General features: G+C 38.4%; 3 protein-coding genes across 9 annotated transcripts; 2 read left to right on the forward strand and 1 right to left on the reverse strand.

The window, feature by feature from the left end:
• Positions 1-616: 616 nt before the first annotated feature.
• LOC116262184 (BTB/POZ domain-containing protein FBL11) lies at positions 617-12,028 on the reverse strand. 3 transcript variants are annotated; one of them, XM_031641331.2, is made up of 19 exons: positions 11,659-12,028; positions 11,521-11,571; positions 10,527-10,647; positions 9,504-9,645; positions 9,360-9,409; positions 8,142-8,230; positions 7,966-8,071; positions 7,738-7,774; positions 7,413-7,564; positions 5,561-6,083; positions 4,343-4,564; positions 4,109-4,254; positions 2,878-3,246; positions 2,558-2,801; positions 2,417-2,472; positions 1,956-2,036; positions 1,388-1,432; positions 1,246-1,314; positions 617-913 (listed from the first exon to the last, which is right to left on the reverse strand). In XM_031641331.2, exons 1-19 carry the CDS (start codon positions 11,823-11,825, stop codon positions 740-742), a joined length of 2,844 nt encoding a protein of 947 aa, XP_031497191.1. In that variant the 5' UTR covers positions 11,826-12,028; the 3' UTR covers positions 617-739. The 3 variants fall into 3 exon arrangements, with proteins under 3 accessions (XP_031497191.1, XP_031497182.1, XP_049936637.1); XM_031641322.2 differs by having other exon boundaries at positions 4,343-4,624; XM_050080680.1 differs by lacking the exons at positions 10,527-10,647; positions 11,521-11,571; positions 11,659-12,028 and adding an exon at positions 9,866-9,928 and having other exon boundaries at positions 4,343-4,624.
• Positions 12,029-12,312: 284 nt separating this feature from the next.
• On the forward strand, positions 12,313-19,299 carry LOC116245683 (histone deacetylase 9). 5 transcript variants are annotated; one of them, XM_050075567.1, is made up of 14 exons: positions 12,313-12,448; positions 13,364-13,476; positions 13,582-13,699; positions 14,679-14,753; positions 14,970-15,189; positions 15,831-15,894; positions 16,453-16,545; positions 16,629-16,751; positions 16,865-16,939; positions 17,163-17,253; positions 17,470-17,540; positions 17,646-17,744; positions 18,112-18,178; positions 18,781-19,299. In XM_050075567.1, exons 1-14 carry the CDS (start codon positions 12,412-12,414, stop codon positions 18,867-18,869), a joined length of 1,335 nt encoding a protein of 444 aa, XP_049931524.1. In that variant the 5' UTR covers positions 12,313-12,411; the 3' UTR covers positions 18,870-19,299. The 5 variants fall into 5 exon arrangements, with proteins under 5 accessions (XP_049931524.1, XP_031473051.1, XP_049931525.1 ...); XM_031617191.2 differs by having other exon boundaries at positions 16,629-16,737; positions 16,890-16,939; XM_050075568.1 differs by lacking the exon at positions 12,313-12,448 and adding an exon at positions 12,466-12,563.
• Positions 19,300-21,442: 2,143 nt separating this feature from the next.
• LOC116260254 (neutral/alkaline invertase 3, chloroplastic-like) lies at positions 21,443-26,410 on the forward strand. Its single transcript, XM_031638438.1, has 6 exons — positions 21,443-22,375; positions 22,772-22,937; positions 23,250-23,461; positions 24,325-24,818; positions 24,895-24,943; positions 25,739-26,410. Exons 1-6 carry the CDS (start codon positions 21,728-21,730, stop codon positions 26,063-26,065), a joined length of 1,896 nt encoding a protein of 631 aa, XP_031494298.1. The 5' UTR covers positions 21,443-21,727; the 3' UTR covers positions 26,066-26,410.
• Positions 26,411-27,767: the final 1,357 nt, after the last annotated feature.

The following is a 27,767-nucleotide window of genomic DNA, read 5'->3' on the forward strand; positions in this document are numbered from 1 at the left end:
ACAAGAACATAGCCGGTACAAGGCTGAAGTACCTCAGGCGGACATGGATCATTTTTGTGGTGCCTCCTAATCCACCAAGTTGATGTCAATAAAATTCAATTTAAATTAGAGAAAAAATTGATACCCGATTAAGAATTTCAGATCAGATCCAGATATATAAAATAACGTCCAACTAGATTCAAATTCACATTCAAATTTAAGTAAATATTGTTTGGAAAAATCGAATTTAGACTTGAATGTTAATAAAAAATCATATTCGGATCAGATTCAGATTATCAGTTGGAATTTTTGATTAGGATATAATACAAATTTTTCTTCATCCGAATTTGAATGTGAATACTAATCTGCCTGTATAGATGTCCAAAAAGTGGACGTGTTAAGGTACATGTCCGGTTTGAACCAGACCCGTTTCAGGACGTGCAGCTTGCAACAAAGTTTGAAGCCGCTGACGCTGCGCCAACAAGTTTGCTAGATGTCACGAGGCCCTTGCTAACATAGGCTATATCTGGTTCTAGAGAAAATAACGCCGACATTTCAGAGCGCGTGGAAACCCGTCGAGAAGACAACCCACAACCACGTTCGTGGGTCATCAGGAAGTACTTTGGAACAGAACGCGAATCTACAAATGCAATATAACTGATAGCATTGTATGCAGGATTGGAAAACCAACCAAATCTGATCTATTTGAACCAACATGAGGACGAATAGAAGAGATGGCCCACCCACAAATCATGAGGTGCTAAACTCTTTCCTCAACGATGTACGTCCTAAGTTCCTCACTATTCCACTCCAAAACAATGCTCTCCTTATGCATGGTGTGCTTCTGCCCAGCAACATTTGGAAGCACAAATGCACATCTTTCTGACCTGCAACGTGCAATCGTTACTGTCCTCAAGAAAAACCTGCCAGTAGCCTGCAAAAGGAATACATGAACGGAAAAGGTAATTACGCTGGGTCGTGACTACGGTTGAGGGCACATAACCATCATGGTTCCATATCCTAAAACGCTTCGGAGGAGCATACAGAAATATAGTGCTACGCTTCCCGCAATTTGGAAGGCCCAGTTCTTTGTCCTGAAAGGTTGGGCCCTGAACGACTAAATGAAACCCTGAACCTAGGTGCCAAGTGGGACCAGCCTATGACTTTACAACTGGACTGATGACCACGTTTAGTTTGTGGCCATCAGCAGAAAAAGTGCAGACACATAAGCTGATGAAAAAGATTAACGAATGTATCAACACTTACACTTGGGCTATCAAAGCCACCATCTCTTGCATCACACAAATCCAAAGCCAGTTTCCGTAGCAAGGGCAACTGCAGTTTCGACAAGGAGTTCTATTAACTACTGAAAACTGGCTTTGTGATTGGTTTAATTGGAAAAGCTTACCTTGGATGCTGCATCTACGATGAAGTTCCTCGGAATTCCTGGGCCCTGCATGGGACAGAAGGATAAAAGAAAGCTCAACAACACATGATGGTGCTGGTGTGTGACAAAAATATGCATTTTGGCGTGAAGAAAGAGAATCTCCAAGCCCAATGAGAGATTGGACAAGCCATTTGGTCGGAATAGTTATTAAACAAGACATGAACTCATCAACACTGAAAAAAGAGATGATTTTAACCGGTCGGATGATGTTTGAACCAGAGTCTTTCATGTAAAAACTTGATTAATCTCAATATGTGAACAAAGTTTCATTGGGATTGGTTTTATTCCCTAACCTAACGGCAATTTTTGTTAGGATAGGGTCATGAACTAGAACAATAGCCTAAACTGGAACACTTTTGCGTTGCTTTCTAAATGTATGTTCTTCAAACATAATGGCATTATGTGATTGCTTTACCAGTTACCTACAAGTCACAATAGTAACAGCAGGCATGATGATTGACGCCCACCTGTAATTCTTACAGAGATTCTAGGGGGAGGGAGTAGAGAGGGGAATGAATGAATAACTCACATTATGACGCAGCAAGAGGTCTTCCACTGCTTTGCAGTCCATAAGAGAAGAGATACCATCCAAAGTCATATTTCCGCAGTCCTAGTTACAGTAAGAAGGCTAAATGTAAAACAGACGGAATATAACCAACAGAAAAAGGTAGAAATAAATGCTTTTCAAACACAAACAGTCTAACAGAAAAAGGTAGAAATAAATGCTTTTCAAACACGAACAGTCTAACAGCAGGAGGGAGAAAAAGAGAACATGACCAAAACAAGAAGAATTTTATCCTTCAGTCCAGTTTAAGAATAACCAAAATGGCAGAAACAGACACATGATTGGAAAGAACAAAACATAGGCAGAAGTATCATGAAGCCTACAGCAGGAACAGTTTGCATATTATTCTTACATTTTTCATCCTTTTTTCCACAGGTAATATTTACAACCAAAATTTAATGTGACAATAATAAACACCAACATACTTCCAAGTGAATTAGTGACAAGCCTGGCCATCCACGTGAGATAATCCCTTGTGAGTCTGTTGAAAGTTAACATATAAATAGCCGTTAGATGAAGCCAGAATACATATGCAAACTGCCAAGCCAACTGCTAAACAGGTCCACCTAAAGAAAGAAGTTTGCATCCCGATAAGGAAAGCTCAGACAAATTTCTACAACTTTGAGTCAACAGGATCAAGTCCATGTCTGTCATCCATGGTGTCACTCTCTGTAGTTTCAACCTCCTTAAGTTAGGCAAAATGATTTTGAAGCTGTCGGATGTCAAATCACCCAGACAACAGCAAAGTTCAAAGACCTGAAGGTTTTTCAGGGATTGAAAAATGTTTCTCACTGCAGAATCTGAGATAACCTACAAATAGAAGAAATTGAATCAGCTCATGCAAGTTGAGCATTTTGTCACTAAACCATGTCAATGTGTAGAGTACTTGAAAACATAGCGAGACAGACTCCAGCAATGGACAATGTTTTGGCAGTGAGGCGACTGCTAATTCTCCTAACTGAGCACCAACACCAACGTTTATAGCCTTTAGCATCTGGATGGATGGTTCCAGTATTTTTAGAGAGGAAGGATAAAATCCCCATCCAAGTCTCAGTTCTTCCCAGGTGAAAACTCTGCTCAGTGCATGATCAAGATTATCTCCATCAGTTGCGCTGCCGACAAAATCATACTTGGACATACATCCGACACTGTGAAGCCTACCATCTGATGAAGAAAGTTGCCGACAACCTTTTGCTTTCAATACAATCAATTTAGGGTTTCTTCTAATGATGTAAGCCAATCCATTCCTTGAGACCTACATAACATGCAATTGAGTTACTATCTTAATTTAGAAGAAGGTACATGAATGCAACTCTGCCTTCAATGAGCAAAACTCAAATTATTATGATCAACAAATACTTGCTCACCAAAATCTTAAAGGTCGAAACCAATAAGAAGGAACCTATGATCCTGAACTATATGAGACCATCCCAGGAATATGCTTTTCATGTTCAAAGGTTCAGCTAAGCATGACATTCGCAATGGCTGTGTAAGAAAAAAAAAGCTGGTCCTTACAATAAGTTCGATTATGAGTATGAGAATTCAATAATATGACACCTGTTGAGTGTCAAAGGCAAGACATTGCAGTCATGGAACAGTTAAAGCACTTTCAAAACCACGAACGAATCAGGCACCAAAAATTAAGTCCTATATTTGAGAATATTTGGTTCATTCCCAGTTATTCTGAACAAATTTATAAAAATCCTTTAATAGGTGCTGCATTAAAAAATTCAGAGTGACTAGTTATGAGAGTTCCAGCCGCCAGCAATTGAAGCTAGTGACAGCGAATTACGATTTCCATCAGCCCCTCATTGAAGAAGCTGCAAGGTACAAATCATATATGTTGCAAATTGGACAGGCATCTCCCAGTGAAATATGGATGGATTAAATGGGCTCAAGCAACAACCTAGGTGTCCTGTCAAGCTCCACTTTGGACAAAAAACTGTTAAATCTTTGATAACAAATTTTTTGAAAATTTCAAGTTATATTTTCCTTCCGTCTTTGATTTTCCTTAGTTTTCCAGAATCATTAGTTTGTGCAACCACAAATTTTAGCTGGTTATGTATTGCACATGGTTCTAGGCACTACAATTAAAAATGCAAGGGAAACAAGCTTACCATTGTCTCACAAATATCAAGAGCCTCCAGGGAACAGCCCACAAAATGATACAAAACATCATCACCAAGGGCAGTGTCTCTCAAACCCAATTCTTTTAAGAAAGGTGCATGTTCAAGAAGATGCACAAGAGATGATTGGCTTATACCTGCAAAAAAAAAAAGTTTGAACGTATAAATCAACACAACAAGTGGCCGTTTTCAATGCTAAAAATTCATATTTAGTGTTTGACTTACTTCTGCAACCACCTACGTCCAACTGTTGTAGTGTAAAGGCCAAAGGCTTTAAGTGCTTGGGATCACACTTTGTGCCAGTGAAACAATCAAAGGATGGAAAACCTGAACAAAGACATGATATTGACAGGTCCCCGAAGTAAGTATCAGCAGCAATAATGGAGGATAGCTGCTTAAACTTGAATACAGCCTTTGAAATTCCCATGTCGGTCAAGGAAGTGCATCCTTTCAGGTTAAGATGAGATAACAAATTAGCAAGAAGTGATATATTTACCAAGTCCGAATCTGCATTATGAAGGAGAAACAAATTAAGTGCTCAGTAACCAACTAACCATTAAAATTCATGCTTGAAGATGGACAATGTCTCTTTAAATGAAAGAAATATGGAGGAATATGCAGAAAACCAGAAATATATGCACATGGATAGGGGGTCACATTCATTTTGCCTTTCACTCTTGGCTTCTTCCCCTTGAATGGCAGTCAAGTTGGAAGAGTCTCACCATCTGGGTGCAGACACCAGTGCAAAATATTTCCAAAAAAGTTGGGTAGGAGGACAAACCTGCACGTGTGTTTGTATACATACATGTATATATATATATATATATATATATATATATATATATATATATATATATATATATATATATAAGATTTTAAACAAACAAAAACATATATTCATTGTTTATGACTTTATATTAATTAAATATAGATTTAGAAGACAAGACATTCAAAAAATGAGTCAGCTGTATATATATATATATATATATATATATATATATAAGATTTTAAACAAACAAAAACATATATTCATTGTTTATGACTTTATATTAATTAAATATAGATTTAGAAGACAAGACATTCAAAAAATGAGTCAGCTGTCTCCAAGCCGTGAACCCTACCCATACCCCTGTCCAGATGTATTGACACAGATACGGGTACCAGTGTCCAAATGACTTCAAAGCTCAGATCTCTCAATTCAAAGAGTACCACTTTACCACCATAGCACCATATTCTGTCCTAATTAACTATAGGGATTTGAGAAGGATTCTGAATAAAAGAGAACCAGCAACAATCAAGCATATCCACATGCATCAAAATGAGTACAGTAGTATACATGCATATTTTCTGAAGATATTGAGGAAAGTAGTTGCAAGTCTTTATTAAGGTAATTCTACTTTGAAAAGTGACCCCTCATGCAAGCCAGTGAAGTACTGAATTTACCTCTAAGCTCAGTGCGGCCTTCCAGTGATAACTTTGTGAGTTTTGAGAATGCAGGTCTTCCATTAAACACGTGAAGTTTACCAGATAATTGCTGATATCCATCAGTGACAGATGACAGTATTGAAGCTTTCAGCAGCATTACAGGACTACAGTCAACACTCAGGTCCATTTCACTGATGAGAGGGGAACTTTCCAACAGATTTAACATATTCTTCAAGTTGAGGTGAACATTGTATGAGGCTCTGAATATTCTTAATGACGGAAATGATAGATTTAATAGATTAACTATATCAGAGAAATGCACCCCTGGGCATTTGGAAAAGTTAACTTCACAAACTGCTTCAAAAGTGGCTGTTTTTAATGACATTTGAGAGAACATAAACTTATCATTTCTCAGACGGTCAAACTCTCTTAAAGATTGCCTCACCCAGTCACTGAAGTTATTTGACTTGTATGGAAACTGGAGAAGGGACAGCACAAGCAACGGCCCAGTCACTTGTGGACAGCCTGAAAAGTCCAATTTCTGACAAAGGAAAAGGTGGGAAGTAATTTGTTAGGCATGATGGAACTTTTAATACGAACTTTTTAAAAAATATTGATCATCATTAAGTTACATAAAATTAACTGAGTCTCTTTTGAGTAAAAAGGTTATCTATTTCAAATGGCCTTCTGCAAAAACCATAAAGTAGGTTTATTAATCAGCTTAAAGTTAAAAATAATCAGTCTCAGAAGCCAAATTATTCAACAAATAACTTGATTTATTTCAAGGCCTGCTGTTTTAGAATCTTAGCAATCTTCATGGGATTTACAATGTAACCTCTACACAAAGGAGCACAATTCAGGAGTCAATGTTGGACATCCATATGATAATATAATTGAACATGTTCATACATACTTGATTGTTTCTACAAATAAAAAGACTTACTCCTCACCAGAAGTGATGTTGTGGCGAGGAGTTCTTTGCACAGAGGTAAGACTTAGCTAATCAAAGTTTAGTATATTTATTTCATGCTTGAAACAAACAAATCACACCATAGCAAGTAAAGGTAAAAGGAAAATACATATACATATACATATACCAGTGGCATCCAATCATTAGTCAAAATGCTGTTAAACAGAAAAGAAAGACTAAATGGTGGCCATTGGAACATCATCTATGATATATGTTACATGTGTGTTTCATAGAGTGCTTCCAAAGTAAAATGGGTCAACCAAAATACATAAAATTCACAGTGAATTTCAACTTAACCAGGAAAATGAAAGCTTGTCCCTCAGCAAGTTGACAGATATTAGTAGAAAACTAAAAATATTATCTAGTTGGATTGTACTTTTTTTTTTCCCCACTAACTCCAATTTGTCTCTTTATTCTTATTTTTTATTAGCATTACTTGTTATTTCTAATATACAAGAAAAAATAATAAAAATCAGACGACTGTTTCAGATTCCCATAGATGAAATTGTGCTCTTCCATTCATTTTCATATCTAAGGATGCCCTTCATTCACATTTACTGCTTCATTAGTTTAACCTAACTCTTACAGAAAAATCTAATTTTAAACAGGTAATGAAAGTTTATAAGTCCCTGATGGCATGCCTTTCGGAGACAATAAAATCAGGAGAACCAAGAAACTGTTATTGAGAGTTGGTGGAGAATTAGAATAAAGAGAGTCCATATCACTTTAAAAGAAGTATAACTCTAAAGAGATTAGAAGAATAAGTTAAAGCCTAGTCAAATTTAATGTCAAACAGAAAAGGTTCACATAATGGAAAAGACACCAAATATGAAATATAGAAAAAATATGCTGCTAGCACGTGTGACATTGCAGTTCAACACTGTAAAGAGAGAGAAAAACCTTTGTATTTTGTGTTAACCGAACTTTAAAATTATCATAATCAGCTTCCGATAGGGCACTATTTATCATCATAGGCGGGTTGCTGATAATGTCAAGTACTAGGTGGATGCTTTTAGCTGCAAACCAGGAGAGACTGGGGAATCCACTTAGTCCTACAAAAGACATAATTTCAGTCAGCCACTGCACTCATGTCAATGTGAAGGTGGCAACTATGTTTTTTCCACTAGAGGGTTTCTCAGCAAAAATATTCATTGCCAATGTTCAGTTTCTAGTGAAAAAGCACCAAAAGAATGTAGTTTCAAGCACTATGCAAATAAGCACATACCTAAGATAAACCCCAAGGGTAAAAGCCCAGGACGAACCTATCCATAACAGAAAGCTGTACATCATTAATTGTAGGCAAAAGTAACACTTCAACGATCTACGTATCATTGCCTAAAAATGAAGTAGAAAAGGCCAACCATGAAACATACAATAAGAACAAGCCATACACATCATGCATCTCCCCGGAGAGAAGATAGTTCAGCCAAAGAGATTAATATTATGGACTCACCTTCTGCATAAGTTCAAAGCAACTGGCCTCAGAGTCTGCAGATTGAGGTGAGGAATCAACATTGTTAGTTATCCACGTCACAAGTGCTTCACATAGTTGCTTCTCACTGTCAAGGATTGTTGCGGTCAGCACCATCCAAGAAAAAAAGTAAATATAGCTTGGGGATAGTGACACACCTCTCCACTGTTAGTTGTGGATGTTTGATACATGATTCCAGAAAAGAATCGGGAATGCAATCGAAAGAACTATAAGAAGCAGCCTCTGCCTGTTTAAAACCATTTCAGCTTCCATTGTAACAATTCAAGGAGGATCCATGCAGACACAACCACATTGAAGGACCATCAACTATACATGCATGTGTGCATTCTGAAAATCAAAACTAAGTACAGGAAAAGAAGAAAAAAACTGATGGCAAGGCAACACCAAACATTCTAATGAATAGTATGAGCTAAACACTGAAACAGTAGACAGTTTTTTGTGATTGTAAATCAGTCTCAGAAAAGAGTGTTAACATGTATAATGATTAAGGACTATGGAGTAGGGGCATGCCCCTCCATGGCTCCATTGGCCCTGCATAACATGTGAAGTTCTACTTGGTCCCAGAAACATGTGCTTTGTCAGTTTGTCATGTGTGGTACCCATAACAGGTTCTGCACATCAGCCAACAGCAATTCTGGAGCTAAACTTTCAGTTTATTCATTTCACAATTTGGTTTTGTGATCAATGTGCAAGAATAGAAGTGTCCAATGCTAAATGTACGTTCAAGTCTTAGTGAACTGAACATGTTTTATGTTTTGCTTCAGACTTTCACTTCATGATTGGAAATTGATATATGTCATACAGGTGTTCAGAAAATGAAGCATAACTATTTGTGCAATATATATATATATATATAAAGAGAGAGAGAGAGAGAGAGATAGAGAGAAGAATAGTGTATCATGCATGCATCTTGGTACAGATGTGACATAAAATGCCCTGTGGCCCCCATGCACAACAGCACTACATGGCAAGTTTGTCCATTAAGGACGATTTTGAACCAGAACATGAATTCCTATCTGCCATTTTGCCCAATCCAAAGGAAAAACATACAATAGAGGAATCTGAAGAATATAAAAGTATATAGATGCATAGGTAAACATATATGTTTAATTTTGTGCAAAATATGTCCTGTTTACCAACATCTGAGTACATGATTTTTGTTTTAATTAAAAGAATGACAAATGCATCAGTTCCACACATGCACATGCACACACATATCATGAAGTCCACAGTTGTCGTACATGTACATGCATGTGACAGATTGCATCCTCTTATTGAGATTGCATATGTTGCACATGCCGTCCAACATACGTCCGTATGAACCCCAACATACATGGAGCAAGTTTTGTACCTACAAAGTTTTGTGCAAGCCAGGCACTGCAGTAGTCAAGAATAAATGGAATTCCTGCAACCATATTTAATCTATTATTAGAATGAAAATGATTATTAGAAGAAGCAGCACTGAGCATGCAGTCAATCTAATTAAATAGAAGGCTCACCATGCTCTATGCCAAAGTTCCAAACTACAATAATTTCAGGCAATGATATTTCCAGCGAACCAGAATCATCTACAAACTTTCTTCCACACAACCAGCTTTCACACTCCAAGCATATTCTTTGTACTCCAAAATACAATGAACCCTGGAAATCAACATGCTTAATAATCCATGAATAGGTAAATCAGCAACTCCAATGCAATGAACAAGAATTGATATAGACAAGGAAGATACAGGGTTTTGGTCAGACAAAATGCCTGGAGTAATGACTGTCACCACGTGTACAGCCAGGAAAAAGAAAAAAAAATGGTATAAGCTCCAAAGTGGAAAGCACATAAGGAAAGAGTTATATAAAGAGGGCGAACATTTGCTTCACTTCTCATGATAGTCCCTTTGCCACTTTCTCCAATATTGTTCAATATTCATCATATCTGCCTTTTTTGTATATCTAATCACAAGAACTATGTATTAGTGCCTTTGATAGATGGTTCAACATGCATTCTTCGGTTTTTTTTCTTTAAGTTTCAATGAAGGGCTAACTAAACAAAAGGAACAGATTACTTGTTCTGTTTCAGCAACAGATATTAAAAAGGCCTCTACTGCTATTTGAATCATAGATATGCATGCATAAGCTTCCTTTTTTACAACTTCCTGCAAAACGAGGTATTTCAATGCCAGAAACAACCAATTATACTAATAAGATGAGATTGTCGTCAGGCAGAGATAAGTTAAGACATAGTTGATATGATATCTCATAATGAAAAAAAAAAATCGGTAGGCCACACTTAGGCAAGTTCGACCTAAGCTATAAGTCTAAAACCTAAATTCTGTGGATCATTTAGACATTACCAATGCCTATATAGTACATACAACCCTAAATTGGGAAAACTGGCCACCAGGTAAACAGCACAATTACATTAGATTTAACATTTATGTAAACATAGAGCCCCTTTGACAGTTTGGAAGTAGGATTTATGAACAGAAGGATCTAGAATAAGTGCAAGTCTAATTGCAAAGTCATCTCACCTCCAACAAGCTAAGAAAATTGGTGAGAGTAAACTCCACTGGATATCCATAAATAAACTGGAGAATGGTTATGAATGACTCTAGATCCCAACGAACTGAGATGCAGTTCTTGCTTGATTCACTACAACAACAAAGAAACAACATCAAATCAAAAGAAACATAAATTACAGTTTGTAAGCTATGTCGTTGCTGAGCCCCACATAGTACAAGACTACAAGTACTGTCAGACATCCTGTAAACTGACTCATTTGCTGGTCATTAAACAGGATGACACGACAACATTCATCTCTAAAATTGCTCAATTCGTCAGCACATCAAAAGTGTAAAGAGATGCAATTTACAGAACATATTTTATCAATCTGAGGAACGCAAGATCCTTCTAGCAAACAGTGAACTGCTGATCTTTATTTTCAGAAGGAGTATGCTATCTCAAAATATGAAAAAGAAAGGTGAAACATTCAGAAGGAGTATGCTATCTCAAAATATGAAAAAGAAAGATGAAACAAGCGTGAATTGTAGCTTTAAAATATGAGGCAAACATGCTAGAAAAGTTCCCAAAAAAGCACAAGGACACGCAATTAGCTAATTACTACAAGCAGCAAAGGAATGCACATGGATATGCAACCGCAAACGCAATAGCTAGTTGCAAAACTGAATACTTTGAGCAGATCCTGAGCTCTATATCTTACTCAGCAATTGAACTGCCGTCAATTAAGGTGGTGAAATATCAAGCAGCCAAGGTTCATTAATTAACAATTCATGTCGACATTAACAAAGATTCTGCTAGTCATCAGGCTCGTTGAGTTTCTTTGTTTTTAGTAGTGATGAAAAACTGCAAGAATTCCATTCTCTTTTCTAGACAAGATTTCATTATAACCATAACGCGGAACCAAATACCTGTCGACTTTAATTGAATTAGCATGTTCGTATCATGGAAGGTCCATAAAAGATACAATGACGCTAATAGTGCGCCTTCAGTTGACCAAGAACTAACCTATAGCTCCCGGATAGAAGTGCCTCGAAGTATCTAGAGCTCTCCATCAACCTTTGTAAAAGAAGATCACGAAAAGGAAAACATCAGACAGGAAAAGCGGATAATTGAGCACCGGGGAAGCGGAGAAAGAATGGTCACCGATCGCGATGAGCTCGAATCCTGACAATTCTTGAACTGAGGATGGAACGGAGATCCCAATCATAGATATCCATGACCGAGAGGAATACTTCCTTGACCGTCGAAGAAGACGAATTCTCGAGTTCTAGCGTAATGAATTCTTCATCATCAGGAGACTTAGTTGCCATCGATTGCGAGCCGCGCTCTCCGACTGAGAAATTCGTAATTATAGACTCTAAGTTATGACATCCGAGGGAGAAAATTCGCAGTTATAGATTCTAAGATATGATATCCCAGGGAGACTCCATTGTGCTGCCCCTCTGAAGGCCTCTGAATTTCCAGAGAGCGAGAGGGAGGCAGGGAGGGAGGAAGAGACGGGGCTACCGCTGCAATGGCGCCTAAATGCACACTCTAGGGATCTCAACGGGTTGGATGAATTCGGATTGAAAATGGATCTGACTTGAGTCCAGCTTCACATTGGGTTACTGGTGCTGGATCTGGATATGGGCGCTAACGGATTTGTCTTCGGAAAACCAGATCCAGTTGGCGGTTCAGATCTAGAAAACCGGGTCCTAAAGATGCTATAGTAATCCTCGGTCCGTATGGTCCAGAACCGTAATAGTAATACTAGGGCCAAATTGGATCCAAGACCAGACCCCGTAGGCTCGGATCGAGTCGGCCCCGAGCTCAAGCTCCCGAACTCCGCCTCTTTCCTACGTTCCCAAGTCTTCGGCGTCCGTCCTCCCTCTCTCTCACCCTGCCTCCGCCATTAACATGCCACCCAAGGACAGGATCTCCTACTTCTACGATGGTACTCTCTCTCTCTCTCTCTCTCTCTCTCTGAGATATTGAACTTCGAATTGCTTTTCCGCCAAGTCTGTGGATCGCGGAACGGTTGGTATGATACTCCAACAAATGGAAAAAAGGTGGAGCATAACATGGACGCGGTCTTTTCTGCTCTTTCTTCTTGGTTATTCTTGATATGGTGCTTCAGTTTTTCGGGTACGACAAAAGAAAAGGCATCGTGGATTTTGTTCTGGATATATGCTGATTTCAGAAAAAACCTAAAAACTTTTGGACGCCGATAGCTATCGAAGTATTTAATAGTCTGAGAGCACGCTGCGAATTATGGCCTTAATTTTAGCAGGACGAGTAGTTGTTTGAGTGCAAAATTTAGTGTAGTGACAAGCGTTCACTTTTCTAGAGTTAGTATGACGAAATTCTCGGAACCCGGGATTCTTGATTCAGACGAAATTTTGGATAAACGCGTTCATCAGAAAACCAGGAACATGAGATGTAGTTCTGGTCCAAAAATGAATCTCCTGGACCTTCTTGCTTCTCTGGGACAAGTTGGCGTGCATCGCCTTACGTAGTCAATTGGTAAGGCGTGTCTACGAAATGCGTCGCTTGATTTCTCTCTCGTCTCACGGGTGCGTGGTCGATGTCGATGATGCTTCTACTGTCTTCTTACAACTGTATTCTCATGGTGCTTCACGGAATATAAGGAACCCAGTGTTCCATAAATCTGTCCCAAGGTTCAAGGAACACTGTGTTAGTGTTCCATTAACCAAATGGCTCCTTATATATCATTTTGTTACAGCTAGGAAATAGTGATACCAATTCCCACACGCTCTATGCCTGTGACATGCACATTTGACAGATAATAGTGTTTGGTGAACGACTCGAGCACCTAACTTACTAATTTTCTCCAATGTAAATATTACAGGGGACGTTGGAAGTGTTTATTTTGGACCAAAGCATCCCATGAAGCCACACCGTATTTGTATGACGCATCACCTTGTTCTTTCTTATGATCTGCACAAGAAAATGGAAATCTATGTCAGTAATCATTGCCTGGCTTTCTTCCCCCAACTTTTTACATGTTCAAGCACAGTAGTCTTGATCAGATCTAACCTTTTCTCTGTTTGTTTCAAATTATTGTAGAGGCCTCATAAAGCATATCCTGTGGAGCTTGCTCAATTTCATTCAGCAGATTATGTTGAGTTTCTGCATCGAATAACACCAGACACCCAACATTTATTCAGAAATGAATTGGCAAAATGTATGGTTTTGGAGATAATAACAAGTGTTTTCATGCTTTCTTTGATTTATGTTATGGTTCTGCTTAGTCCATGTTCTTCATTCTTCCACATGGTTAGAGGATCATATGGTCAAACATTGTAATGAGGCAGCAAATCACCCAAGAAATCATATCAAGATCTTTATTGGAGGCAAACACTTCCATAAGAGCACTCAGGGCTCATTCAACACAACAGGTCAAAGAGTAAGAACTGAATATTATCGCAGAATTGGCTTAAAAGCTACACTGTGCTTAAAGAAGCGGCTCATCCCCTATATATAGAAAAAGAAAGAGAGAGAAAGGGGAGATAGTCATTAGCTTGCTTATTACTTACTGGCTGTTGGGACTAGCCAATGACTAGCTGCAGCAGCAGCACCCAAAAAACAGATAAGAAGATTAAAATAAGAAAAATAAATCACTGAAAACATGAAAATTGACTAATTTAACTAATCCTAAAAGAAATATCCTAATAGTGTATATGTTTAAATCTTTTACATATGATACATTGTAAGACATGTTACATTATTTTGGGTGTTTTTCTGTCTTAATGTTATCAGTAAATGATGGATAAATGATCAAGTTTTTGGAACTTTTGAGCATGCTTTGATCTGGGATTCTGGAGGTTCTCTTAATGTGTATTAAGGTGTACATTTCCCACAGAAGAAAGCCGTTCGCTTCTTAATTTTACTGCTAGGAAATGGTTCTTAACATCTTCAAAAGGGAGAACTTTTTCATATCTCGGATCTACTTTTGTAACACAGTTCCTAACTGGTTCCAAAGAGGAAAACATTTTCATATCTTGGGTCTAGTATTCATTGGTTTGCACTTTACAGTTGCAGTAACATTGGGAGCACTATTTCTATTGTATGAATTCATTGTTGGCTATCTCAATAAATTCCATGTTTAAATTTTGTAAATGTTTATCATACATCATTTTCCATCTGACCTGATTTATCTGCAGATAATCTCGGGGAGGACTGCCCTGTGTTCGACAACCTGTTTGAATTTTGCCAAATATATGCTGGTGGCACAATAGGTAGCTGCTGGTTCTGCCTTGATTTTTCTTGAACTGCTTAGATATACATGAAATATGGCTATTTTATTAATAGTGACCCAAGGGCTTTTTCACAAACCATAAATTATGCATCAGTAATTTTTTCCAAGCTTCATGTATGAGCTGCTATGTACTGTCCACATGATGCGTTCTCTCTCTCTCTCTCTCCCCATCTCTTTTGGTATTTGGTTTGTGCAGATGCTGCACGGAGGCTGAACAATAAATTATGTGATATTGCTATAAATTGGTCTGGCGGACTACATCATGCTAAGAAGTGTGAAGCATCTGGTTTTTGCTATATCAATGACTTGGTGCTCGGGATACTAGAGTTGCTGAAATATCATGCCCGGGTTCTATACATTGATATTGATGTACATCATGGTGACGGAGTTGAAGAAGCTTTCTATTTTACAGATAGGTAGTGTTCATTTTAAAGTTTTTCTTTTGTTTATAGTGCTTTCTTTTAAGGGCTGTTTTTCAGTGAGATGATCACGTTCTCTTAGTCCTTCCTTCTGTAAATGTATTTGTTTTACTGCTTTCAGTGACATTTTGGACTGATATGATGCCACTGTCATGTGCTTAGTTACTGGATGTCTGTTTCCTATTTCACATTCATTTCTCCTTTTACTGTATTTCATTGTTCTAAATTTACTTTGATTTTTTAGTAAATTTGCTGACGTATTAAATTGGGTCTTGAATGTCTCTTTAATCAGAATGCATCCTGGGACTTTCGACAGGATGAAATGAGTTACTTGTTTTAACTAAGCGGAGCTGTTTATCGCCTAAAGATGCTGGATTTTGATTTTCTAAGTCGTCACCTTTTCCTGGGATTTTCTCTAGTTAATGTCATCAGAAACAAAAAACAATTCAAGAATGGGGGCTAGATGCAGATGTAATATATATATTTTATTGGCGTTGAAGTTAAAAATATTGGACCTCATTATCATGTATTTTATCTTTATAAAAGTTGAATTTTGTGCGGCTGATGTATGTGTCCTTATTCTTACCTTTGTATCTTTATGTTTGCATTGACTTTTAAACAAAATTTGATCTGGACAGGGTAATGACAGTAAGCTTCCACAAATATGGTGATTTGTTCTTTCCTGGAACAGGTGATGTTAAGGTATAACTTTTGTGCTAGATTGGCTTAGATACTTGTTTGAATGATTTTATATATGTGTGTGTGTCTATGTGTATGTATGCATGTTTGTATCTGCATGTGTGTGGATGTGTGCGAGAGAGAGAGAGAGAGAGAGTCCTAGGAGTTTTTTTGTAGTTTTTGTCTGTTGATTTTATAATCTTGGAAAATCTTCATCATATATTTGTGGTTTGATTATCTGCATGTGTGTGGATGTGTGCGAGAGAGAGAGAGAGAGAGAGTCCTAGGAGTTTTTTTGTAGTTTTTGTCTGTTGATTTTATAATCTTGGAAAATCTTCATCATATATTTGTGGTTTGATTTGTTTGTCTTCCTGTGTTGCATGTATAACTTTGTCCTGAATTTATGGTTCACCCATTTCTTGTCATACTAGACACAGCGATTGCATAAACTAACAGTATTTTTGCTTTTCATATTCTAGCTCGTTACTCCTCTGTATTTTATCTACATTTATGTTTCACGTGAAGCAAATTTTTCCTTATTTTATATATTTTTAACTTGACCGGTTATTTTATTTTATAAAGGATATAGGGGAAAGAGAGGGAACCTATTATGCCATCAATGTGCCCCTCAAAGATGGAATAGATGATTCTAGTTTTACTCGTCTTTTCAAGACGGTGAGTATTATTAAACTGATTTCCATTGTAGTGCTTACTTTGGTGCTAAGCAGATGAGTTGAATCATTGATGCGCTGTGGTAGATTATTGCCAAGGTCGTGGAAACATATCAACCAGGGGTGATAGTTCTCCAATGTGGTGCTGATTCACTTGCTGGGGACCGCTTAGGCTGCTTCAACCTCTCCATTGATGGTGCTAGTCTTCTAGTAATTAAATCTCTTTCCACATGTCTTGAAGGAATATACTTGCCAAAGCTTAATTGGATATAATTAGATTTTAGAGCGTTTGTTTTTCAGTTTCTTCTACTTGTGGTTTGTAGGCTAACCTTATCCTTCTGCATATAGGCCACACAGAATGTGTAAGGTTCGTGAAGAAATTCAACTTGCCCCTACTGGTGAGCTCTCTATTATGTGAATGTATCTTCATTTGTTGTCATCTATCATCAGCTTTTGTGGCGCTAAAGGACTTGTTGGGGATTCAAATATTTTAACGAGATATGCACATCTTGCAATATGCTTGTCAGGCAAAACTTAAAAGAGTGGCGACACAAGTATGGTTGTAGCAGTAATAAGCTCCTATTTGCAGTTGTATTATCTCTACTCTCTGTCCCTTTTCAGGTTACTGGAGGTGGAGGATACACAAAGGAAAATGTTGCACGATGCTGGGCAGTGGAAACAGGAGTTCTCTTAGACACTGAACTCCCCAATGGTAATGTCATCATTGTTATACTTCCAGATTGGTTCTTCTCTTTCTTGTGCTTCAGTGTAATTTATAGATATTTTTATTTCGTAGTTCCTCTGACTAGAATGTGTCAAGTCCAAATATCTGGTCCTGATTATGCAGGATTTGGCATTCTTTTCATGTAATTCTGCCAATTTCTAGGGTCAGATTCTATGATTAATTTGTTCAGCCTCATTTTTGCAGATATTCCAGATAATGAGTACATCAAATATTTTGGTCCAGACTACTTGTTGAAGATCCAACACGGAAATATAGTATGAACTTCCCAATTATTACTTAACTTTCAGTTAGCTCTACGGATGTTTTCCCTGTCTATCTTCTTCAACAAGGATTTCTGCTTATCTTTTTCAACTTTTCAGGAAAACTTAAACAGTAAATCATACCTAAGCACCATCAAAATGCAAGTACTGGAAAATTTGCGTTGCATACAACATGCTCCTGGAGTTCAGATGCAAGAGGTAAAATTGCTATCTTGTTCTTGTTTTGGAGATTGAAGTTTTAAGTGAATACTTATTCTGTTGTAAGCCAGCCACAGTTCTGTGACCCAACAACTTTGGCTTAGGGAAGGGGAGGCACAAAAAGGACATAGCTTGCTGAAATGGAGGGTTATCCTTCGTAGCAGCTGTTAAAAGCAAAAATTTCATGACTGTCCTTCATTTGAATTGGTGTACAGTGTGTAGAACTTTTTCAGTGAGATGATCATGTTCTCTTAGCCTTACATACCTCTTGGAAACACAAGCATGAAAGAATGGCATTATGCTTTGTAGTACTTATAAGTTTTGCAAGCTTCTGATTTTTTTCTCTCCTGTTTACTATTGATGCCAGGTGCCCCCTGATTTTTATATCCCAGACATTGATGAGGATGAGCAAAATCCTGATGAGCGTGTTGATCGTAAGTTTCTTCTTGCTTGGAAACTTTTAATTATTAATAGACTACTTGCTTGCATATCAACCTCGAACAGGGGACAAGCAAATAATGTGTTTGCAGTTCTTGGTGATTACCTCTTGTAGCAGTGGTGCATGCCAGTAACTTCCGTAATTAGAATAATTGAGTAGTGAATCAGTAAGTGCATGATAGTCCAGTTCTGATCCACCTGGTTCAGATCTCTCCAGTTTGTATCGCTTTTTGGTTTAGAAATTGGATCTTTTAAAATCCTTGTGTTTTGAATATCACCTCTTTTTGGGTCTCAGGGTTTCTGTTACTTTTGTTACATCAATCCTAAGAACGTCTTTTAGGGTAAGGTTCTTACACAACAATCGAGGGGCACCTGGAATCTCTCTCTCTCTCTCTCTCTCTCTCTCTCTGTGTGTGTGTGTGTGTGTGTGTGTGTGTAATAGAGTCCAGCCTATGTATTCCAAGTGGTGGCGATGACACCTTGTGCTAAGTTGAAGCTAGTCCACATCACCCAGATGTGTTGTTATTCATTAGTTACAAGACATTTGTTTATATTTATTGTTGTCCTTTTGGTAAAATTTGATGTTCTACATATTCAGAGCATACCAGAGATAAACAAATTCAGAGGGATGATGAGTACTACGACGGTGATAATGACAATGATCACAACATGGAAGATGGCTTATAGGAATTTATGTACTTGTATGACTTGTTTGTATCACGTCAAGGAGATGGCACACTGTTTCAATGTGATATCTCAATGCAAGCAGCAGGTTCCAGGATTTTACTTTTAATGAAAGGTGGGTGGATCGAGGAAAGAAGGGTATGAAGTAATTGAAGGAAAGGCTGCAGGCATTTCCATGTAAGGGCTGGGTTTGATTGCATAGATTCAATGTAAAATCCCATTTCTGGTTCTATTTCCAGGAACGTTTTCCTCTTAAATCCAAGGTTGTTCAGATGAGTTGGCCTCCTCTGATGATTGTGGTGTTAAACTGATGAAGACAAAATTGTACATGGAATGGCAGGTACCAAGTATCCCTCGTAGGGACATTATTGTATGGCAGCCACTATTCATATAAAGTTTGTAAATTCTATCGCTAGTTTAGCTGCTTCTCAAATACTTTTCTTGTTGCACAATGTGCCATGCTTAAATAGTATTAGTTATCATTGAGCTGCAATTCTTTCATGTGAATGTACTCCTTTGGATTTGTGGCTGGACATGAGACCACGTTCCGGTATTGCCTAGTTATTTGCTCGACAAAATGCATTTCTAACGAAGCCTAGGAAGGGGCCAACCATAAAAGTTTAACCTGACCAGTTCCTTTACCAAGTGCAGTTTAGTGAGACTTCGTTAAGACACCATTTCGAGACGGTATTGTCCTATTTTTTCCGTTGCATTCATGTGATGTGACAGAAATTGATCTTAAAATCAAGATATCTGCAATGATGTACGATTTGTATTTGTTTGCTAAAATAAAAATGACGGTCATCATAATCAAAACCATATCATTGTCACCCCGTTCAGGCAAACAAGCATGCGTAAAGTCATGTTGCTGCTGGACAGAACTGTTCCAAGAACAAACCAGTCTATTCATGCGTTCCACAGTGAGAGATGTAAAGGTATGTACAGTGAGAGATGTAAAGGTATGTACAGTAATACTTTCATCCGTTGTTCGTGCAAACAAGCATGCCGTAAAGATATTTTACAGTAATATCTTTATGTGTCATTGTCGTATGCTTTTTGATAGCACACGGACGTAGAGGGATGTTGGCATCGTCAGAAAGCCAGCGTTCTCTCAATCAAACGACTTCTTTTGGGGGCCAATCAGAGTCTGTGATTCTCAATTTGGAGGATCAGATATGGCATCCACAAGCTGATTAGACCGGCGCTTCGTACCCCAATCAACCCAAAAATCTTACCATCTTCTTGATGCCTGGATTGACATCCGTGCTTCATTTCCAGCAACGTAATGTTATTACGGCATTGACAGGAAGAAAAGAGTTGATGGACTGTCTTAGGTTCAGAGACCATAGTACCGTCCAAAAAATGTGAATGTAAGACATGCCGTGAGTTATTGTCCGCAAAATATCAACTGTCCTGTCCAGCCAATATAGTTAGGTGAGATGCTGTGAATTTGCCTGAATCAGTCGATTCCGGTTTATTTGGTGTCCGACCGATCCGATTAGGTGGCTGACTGGAGGGTGCAACATGTTTGCTTTTTATTATTCTTTAAATATTTCAAGATTTTTGTATTAGTTAGATCTTTATATATTTCTCAATGTATGTTTTTAAGAATAAATTTTTAATATTTTCGCCGATTCACAGACAATTCAGTTGAATTGGTGAATTGGCCATGAACCCATTTTTACAACATTGATTAAGAGACTTTTTTTTTTTTTAAATGCACTTCCCGTTATACTTTTACGCTTTTCGGTTTACCTTTTTCACGACCTTTCGAGTTTGAGTTTTGTTTTTGGAATTTTTTGCAAGCCATGCATTTTGAAAAACTTTTGGTGCTCCGCTGAGTCCTCACCTAACTGCCCTCTCTCAAGAAGGTGGTTGGTAGTCCACACAACTTTTGAAAAAAAAAAAAATATTTGCATATGTCTTCGGAACTTGAGAGAATTTGGGAGAGAAACTCCAACCGTTTAGCCTTATTAATATATAGGAACAAAACAAGAGTGTTTATCATTTTCTACCCCTGGGAAGCTGCGATGGTTGTGTTGTACAGTACTCATTCTAACGTAAGAAAGATATTTTCCAAATGTTTCTCTAGCTCAACGTATAAATGATTTTCCTTGATTTTCTGTTGGACTTAAAAACGAATGAAAATGTCAAAATGAAACACTCAAGGTTCTTTCTGGAACAATCGAAAGCATCGGTTTTGAGCGACAATTTTACTTTTGATAAATTTTAAAAGCAGCCACAAATTTTTACGATTTTCCATTAACTGCAGGCGTTTCGCCAGCCCGAGCGACGACTCTCTGAATCTGTTGGCCCCTCACTGTCACGAGCTCGCGTCTCAGAGGCGTCGGTTTCCAGCACAAGTCTGTGAGTGGAGATAAAGGAGGAAACTTGTCCCCTTCAGGAAGGGTAGGATACTTTTGTCTACGGGGGACTCTTTTCTCTGCCCGTAACATCTCACTGAGACGTTCCATACTTGAAAACAACGAGAGGAGGAGCAGGGAAAGTGCAACCATATCCAGGCAAAGTTGTAAAATCACGAAGTAATTCCTGAATTCTTCTTTCATCAGGTTCCGTTTCGGTTTTCTCCTCTCTCCTGCACTTTTCTGCTTTCGTTAGCGTCCAAATAACGAGTTTTGATTGGTATTGTCTTGGGGAAATGTCTTCATTTTCCTTTCTTGTTGCTATAAGATAGCACTGCTGTTTGAATTTCCCGTGATTGGGAACTGGTATCGTTTTTTCCCCTTTTCACGGTTCCCTTTAGTTGCTGTCCCTGAAAACTTTTCGATTTTTTGATTGGTCGGTACCTGGTGAATCAGAGTTTGAGTTGGAGATTTTCCGGTTTGGCCCTGTTGAACAGAATGAGTATCAGTGATATGGTTTTGCAATTCTCCTCCAGGGTGCGATTACTTCCAACGTTCGATCATGGTGATTGTTGTAGAAGTTTGGGGTTCTCAGGTGCATCCAAGCAATTATTAAGTTTCAGAAGGGAAAGGGATTTGCGGAAACCAGGCTTTCTGAGACAGTCATGGGATTTCCATGGAAAATTTGGTAGGAATTCGTCGATATGCTGGTGCCAACGAACCGACAGTGTGAGCGAGCTTCTTGGATTGGGAGGAAACGGCTCCTTGCTTCCAGAGATTACCGAACCGGGGAAAGCTACACGTGAAGAGGTGAAGGAGAAGAGATTGGTCACCAATGGATCGTCCGCGATTCGTGAAGAAGCGAAGGAGAAGGTATCGGTCACCAATGGATCGCCATTAGCTTCCGCAGGTTTTTACAAGGAAACGACTACTGAAGACGAGGCATGGGAGCTTCTGCAAGCGGCAGTCGTCTATTACTGCGGAAGTCCCGTCGGGACTATTGCAGCTAACGATCCTACTGATCCCAATATCCTAAATTACGACCAGGTCTTCATTCGCGACTTCATTCCCTCAGGAATCGCATTTTTGTTGAAGGGGGACTATGATATTGTTCGAAATTTCCTCCTTCATACGCTTCAGTTGCAGGTATCTTGGTTTCTTTTTTGATTGCGATGAGAAACAAAACTGATTTTTATGAATTTCGGTCGGTTTGAATGTTATGCTTACGGTTTCCTTCTCTCCCCAAATACTTAAGTTCTTTATTTGGAGTCTATTGGTTTTTATCCGTGAGGCGTCCATGCTTTTCAAAATTAAGAATTGATCAACAGACATCATAGAGCTAGGAGAAATTCTACTTGGAAAAATCTTGAGTGCCTTCAAAAGTTTTATGGACAATCTTGTAATCTTTTTTAGTCATCGATGATAGTTGGAATAGTTGGATTTTTCTTTTTGGTGAAGAATGTCAGCACATTCTTATTAAATCTGAGGATTTACCTATCACACCTTGTTAAATTTGAGGATTTACCTATCACACCTTGGCAGAGTTGGGAGAAGACCATTGACTGTCATAGCCCGGGCCAGGGTTTAATGCCAGCAAGCTTTAAAGTGCGCACTGTGCCACTAGATGGGGAAGATGGTGCCACTGAAGATGTATTAGATCCTGATTTTGGAGAGGCGGCAATAGGACGTGTTGCACCAGTTGATTCTGGTAAGCACTTCAATTAGCTTCATATGTGCCCATTCTTTGTTCAACACCCACATCCAAACTTCGGGCTATTTTTGCATCTAATGTTTTATATGTTAGGTCTGCAGGTTTGAGCTCTGTTAATTAATGGAAAGCATATGTCCACTTGGAGAAGTCTTAGTTGGGCTTTTAGAAAAATTGCATGCGCATGCATATGTGCACATTTGTGCATGTTTTCTTATCTGATTCATTAATTATATATGATCAATTTTCCTTTTCTTAAATTTAGTGGTTCTCCATTTTTTCTTTCTTATAATTATGTGATATTCGCTGCAGGATTATGGTGGATTATATTGTTAAGAGCTTATGGGAAATGTTCAGGAGACCTCTCAGTTCAAGAGCGAGTCGATGTTCAAACAGGAATTAAGATGATTTTGAAGCTCTGTCTTGCTGATGGTTTTGATATGTTTCCGACATTGTTGGTGACAGATGGATCGTGCATGATAGATCGCCGTATGGGGATTCATGGTCACCCTCTGGAAATACAAGTAATGAATTGTATTCTTTACACATGGTCATTTGGTTTTGCATTTTGCACAATTCTGCACGTTCCTTGTTTCTTGCTTTCAACAATGTCTAAACAACAACCCTCGTGTGTACAGTTTTCATGGAGGAATGACCTTTTGGGTTTTTTCCTCATCTAGATGCCTGATCGTTAATCACTTCATTGTGGATATTTACATAGTTGACACATTTCTCCTTTTGGGAGAGAAGGAAAAAAAAAGAAGGAAATGAAAAGAAAAAAAAAATTCTGTACATTGCACATAAGGAGTTTCATTTGGACTAAGACATGTTATAATGGTAAAACAGATTCTTGGACTGTTTGCCAGGAGTAGATCACTACTGCTATCTATGTCACGTGAGAACTGATCATCATCTAAGTTGATTAGGCATATATGTTAGACCTTGTCATAACATATATAATAGATATATATGTTAGGTATATAGTTGTCTCTTTCTGTATTTTTTTGATGTGACATGCTTTCTGTTAGAATGATCCTATTGGGTGCATAATCTTGGGTTTTCTAAAGGGAGAATTACAAATTTATTCATGTTTATGATTAGAGTTAAAACAGTGTTTCTTATGGAAGAAAGATACCATGATCTTATGTGATCAAGTTCATGGGGAATAATATTGGACCTTGGCTATTACCTGTGACACCTGGATGAAGTGATGAACTCTTCCTCCTTGCTTTCAGATAATTTCATTCTAAAACAGTGGCACATGTTCAACACGCTCTAGGGGTCTCCTTAGTCTCAGTTATCATTTTTATGCTCTTCATAGTCCGAGCCCAGGAAATGATGATGCTGATGGTGGCCTCTAACTGGTTCTTGCGTTTAATTTTCACAGGCACTATTCTATTCAGCTCTTCTCTGTGCCCGTGAAATGCTTGCACCCGAGGATGGTTCAGCTGACCTCGTTCGGGCACTGAATAATCGGCTTATTGCATTATCCTTCCATATAAGAGAATACTACTGGGTTGACATGAAAAAACTCAATGAGATATACCGTTACAAGACCGAGGAGTATTCTTATGATGCTGTCAATAAGTTCAATATCTATCCAGATCAGATCCCACCTTGGCTAGTAGAGTGGATGCCAGGTCGAGGTGGTTATTTGATTGGGAATTTACAACCAGCTCATATGGATTTCCGTTTCTTTTCTCTTGGAAACTTGTGGTCTGTAGTTTCTAGTTTAGCCACAAGCGAGCAGTCTGAAGCCATACTCGACCTGATCGAGGCAAAATGGACTGACTTGGTTGCTGAGATGCCAGTAAAGATCTGTTACCCTGCACTTGAAGGTGAAGAATGGAGAATCATCACTGGTAGTGATCCAAAGAACACGTAAGTTTCATCCCCCTCGTGATGCCTGCCATTTAATTTATTCATGTCCATTCATTTGTCCTTGTTCTTTGTGCAGGCCATGGTCCTATCATAATGGTGGCTCTTGGCCAACATTACTTTGGCAGGTAACACCAAACCCTGCAATGCATTTTCGCATTGTGTTTGTAATTAGAAAATAAAAGAAATTTCTTTGTGAGGTTCAAAATTCAAATATTTGAATTACGGTTGTTAGAAAATAAAGAAATTTCTTTCTGAGGTTCAGATATTTGTGCATCCATGATGCTGATGTGGCAAGAGATCCACACCAATGTCCGTGATTCATCAAACTAAGGATCTCAAGTCAGACCTAAGATCCAAACTCGAGATCCCAGTTTGCCATATTTTACTGTTAGGGATCCTCTGGTCTTAATCCATGGAGTTCAAGGTCTGAGTATCTAAGGTCAGATCAGATCAGATCTGAGGTAACAACACCCACCTTATGGTTATGTCATGTTCTTTATATATCAGAGGATTTCTCGGAAGTTCAATAAGCAGTTTGGAGAAGAAAAATTCACCTTCTAGATCACTATATATTGTTGTGTGGAAGCTGGCATTGTTACTGTTATATATATATATATGCTTAGGTGCTTAGATAATGGTTTTGATGAAAAATGGTAAACCCACCATAGTTACTGAGGGGAAGTGGAGGCATCGGTTGGAAACTGATGGGTCATGTGTGCTATTTCCCCAGCTTGGATATTGGAGTATTCTCGAAATGGTGTGTGTGTGCGCACTCACTTGCCCATATTTTGGATGCACACAAGTTTTTGTTTCAGTTTCGATTGTATTGCTTTTTTCTTGTTTGAATTTGTACATCCGTGTGTTGGTTACCTGTGTATGTATAAACTCTGTAAACTCTAATACACGTTACCTTATTGCAGCTCACTGTTGCATGCATAAAAATGAATAGATTGGAGGTGGCAGCAAAGGCGGTTGAAGTTGCAGAGAGGCGAATATCAAGAGATCGATGGCCAGAATACTATGACACAAAGAAAGGGCGTCTGGTTGGGAAACAAGCACGCCTACATCAGACATGGTCTATAGCTGGCCTTCTAGTGGCAAAGCTCTTATTAAGAAACCCACAAGCGGCTAAGATGCTTACATGTGAAGAGGATGCTGAATTGGTGAGTGCTTTCTACTGCATGCTTGATGCCAACCCCAAGAGGAAACGGGGTCGTCGGAGGGCTAGCAAGAGCTACATCGTCTGAGAGTTAAAACAAAAACAAGCATAAAGGATGATCGCGAATACTTAGTTGGATGTTATTGGTAGTATGTTTAAAAATGCAAGCATAAAGGGTGATCACGTATATTTAGATGTTATTTGTAGTAGGTTGCATGATTTGCCATGTTGCAGAAGCGGTGGTCTTAATGCTGAACCTCTTATTATCCCAATGGTTCAGCTAATTGGGCTCCTTCCATTTCACCGAGGAGCTTCTTTGCCTTCCCGGCTTTCTCGCTCTCTTCAGTGTATCATTTCTAGCCATAACTGTTGTATACATAACTTCATGGTATGTACCTCGAATACCATTCTTAATGAATTACTTGCTCCTTTAGCGCTCTCTCTCTCTCTCTCTCTCTCGCTATGCATAGCAGCATAAGGAACTCAAAAATGGTCTTTTTTTTTTTTTTTGACTAACACTTTTTCTCGGGGTACATTTTCTGAAGATCATCACTCGTTAGTACGCTCATCAAGTGGTGTAGGTAAGTAGATCAACTGGGCAGTGAGCAGCTTGGTTACTTCTCAAAAATGAAGCTCTATGCAAGAATACAGATCCTAGAGAAGCGATAGTTAACTGATCATTTGTATCTACATTTGGTGAGGACACGGACCGATCGTCACACCAGCAAACACCAAAATAGGATCTCAAATGGCAGGCCTTAGACCCAACTCCCTAACGTGCGAGCCGCATATTGCTGCAGAAAATAGGCAACAGACCTGCGAGTCAAAGTCCTTGGAATTCTTCTGCTGCCTCCACTTTTGACTGTTGATTGCGGAAATCTAGTGTACCAAAATTGCCTCTCCTATTTTAAACAAATTTAAGGATCTTTTCTTTTCATAGAAAACAACCACCAAGTTTTTGGGTGGCCGTGGCTCCTGTTTGATGTGTTATGAAAAGTAATACTTTGACCATTTGCAGGATCCAGATAACTGAATTGGCCTTAAAGTAAAATGAGATAACTGAGGGGTTGTAGGTGGTATAATCACTATTCGACCAATAGATCTGAAATTGAATCACATGAAATGCCGGAAACTATTTCGAGATGAATTAGCCATTCAAGTTGCATAAATGGGAACCAATAGGGAAGGTAAATGTGCTGAAACCAAATTTGTCTTCCCTTAACTCTTCCAGAGGATCCAGTTGAACAAGAAAACAAGAGTTGGAAGAACAGCCAATCAATGCATTTCCTCATTATATGATTCACATATATGACGGTATTTCTCATCCGATTGGCTCTATGTTTTCATTGCCATGTTTTGCATTTATAACTTCTTTTCAAACTTGTCGGAGATCAAATTAAATTTCGTTACTAGGAAAAGAAAAAGGTATTTGACGATCTCCAGGAATCTGACTCTTTTTCCTTCTTAATTTTGAAGCTTATAGACTTACATTATTAGCTAAAAAACATATAAATCCCACAACATGTACACCAAGATATCTTCTTATAAGGCCTTGGGATTCTTTGCCTAAATATATAAAGAGGTTAACTACTAAAAATACCTTATGGACATGGACATTGCCGCGACGCCGAAATTATGGAAAGAATTTTCCAAGAAATAAATAAAAGGGAAAATTGGAACAGGTTGTTGGATATAAGAAAATATGCACCTTCTACACAGCAACAACTCGTAGAAAACTCCACGATTACTCTTGATTACGGAAAAGAAAAACATTCACCGGGAGGGAGTAG

The sequence above is a fragment of the Nymphaea colorata genome, chromosome 1, assembly GCF_008831285.2.
Source record: "Nymphaea colorata isolate Beijing-Zhang1983 chromosome 1, ASM883128v2, whole genome shotgun sequence".
NCBI classification, from domain to species: Eukaryota; Viridiplantae; Streptophyta; class Magnoliopsida; order Nymphaeales; family Nymphaeaceae; genus Nymphaea; species Nymphaea colorata.

Bases quoted from the DNA above. Each gene is read 5' to 3' on its own strand.
- LOC116262184 (XM_031641322.2), bottom strand. From the start codon at position 11,825: ATGGCAACTAAGTCTCCTGATGATGAAGAATTCATTACGCTAGAACTC. The intron at 9,410-9,503 runs GTGAGCCTTCTA...ATATGGTTGCAG, and splicing joins GAACTTTGGCATAGAGCATG to GAATTCCATTTATTCTTGAC. The intron at 914-1,245 runs GTAAGTGTTGAT...TTCCTTTTGCAG, and splicing joins GTGGCTTTGATAGCCCAAGT to GCTACTGGCAGGTTTTTCTT.
- LOC116245683 (XM_050075566.1), top strand. From the start codon at position 12,576: ATGGACGCGGTCTTTTCTGCTCTTTCTTCTTGGTTATTCTTGATATGG. The intron at 12,640-13,363 runs GTACGACAAAAG...TAAATATTACAG, and splicing joins ATGGTGCTTCAGTTTTTCGG to GGGACGTTGGAAGTGTTTAT. The intron at 16,940-17,162 runs GTGAGCTCTCTA...GTCCCTTTTCAG, and splicing joins AATTCAACTTGCCCCTACTG to GTTACTGGAGGTGGAGGATA.
- LOC116260254 (XM_031638438.1), top strand. From the start codon at position 21,728: ATGAGTATCAGTGATATGGTTTTGCAATTCTCCTCCAGGGTGCGATTA. The intron at 24,819-24,894 runs GTAAGTTTCATC...TTCTTTGTGCAG, and splicing joins GGTAGTGATCCAAAGAACAC to GCCATGGTCCTATCATAATG. The intron at 24,944-25,738 runs GTAACACCAAAC...ACCTTATTGCAG, and splicing joins GGCCAACATTACTTTGGCAG to CTCACTGTTGCATGCATAAA.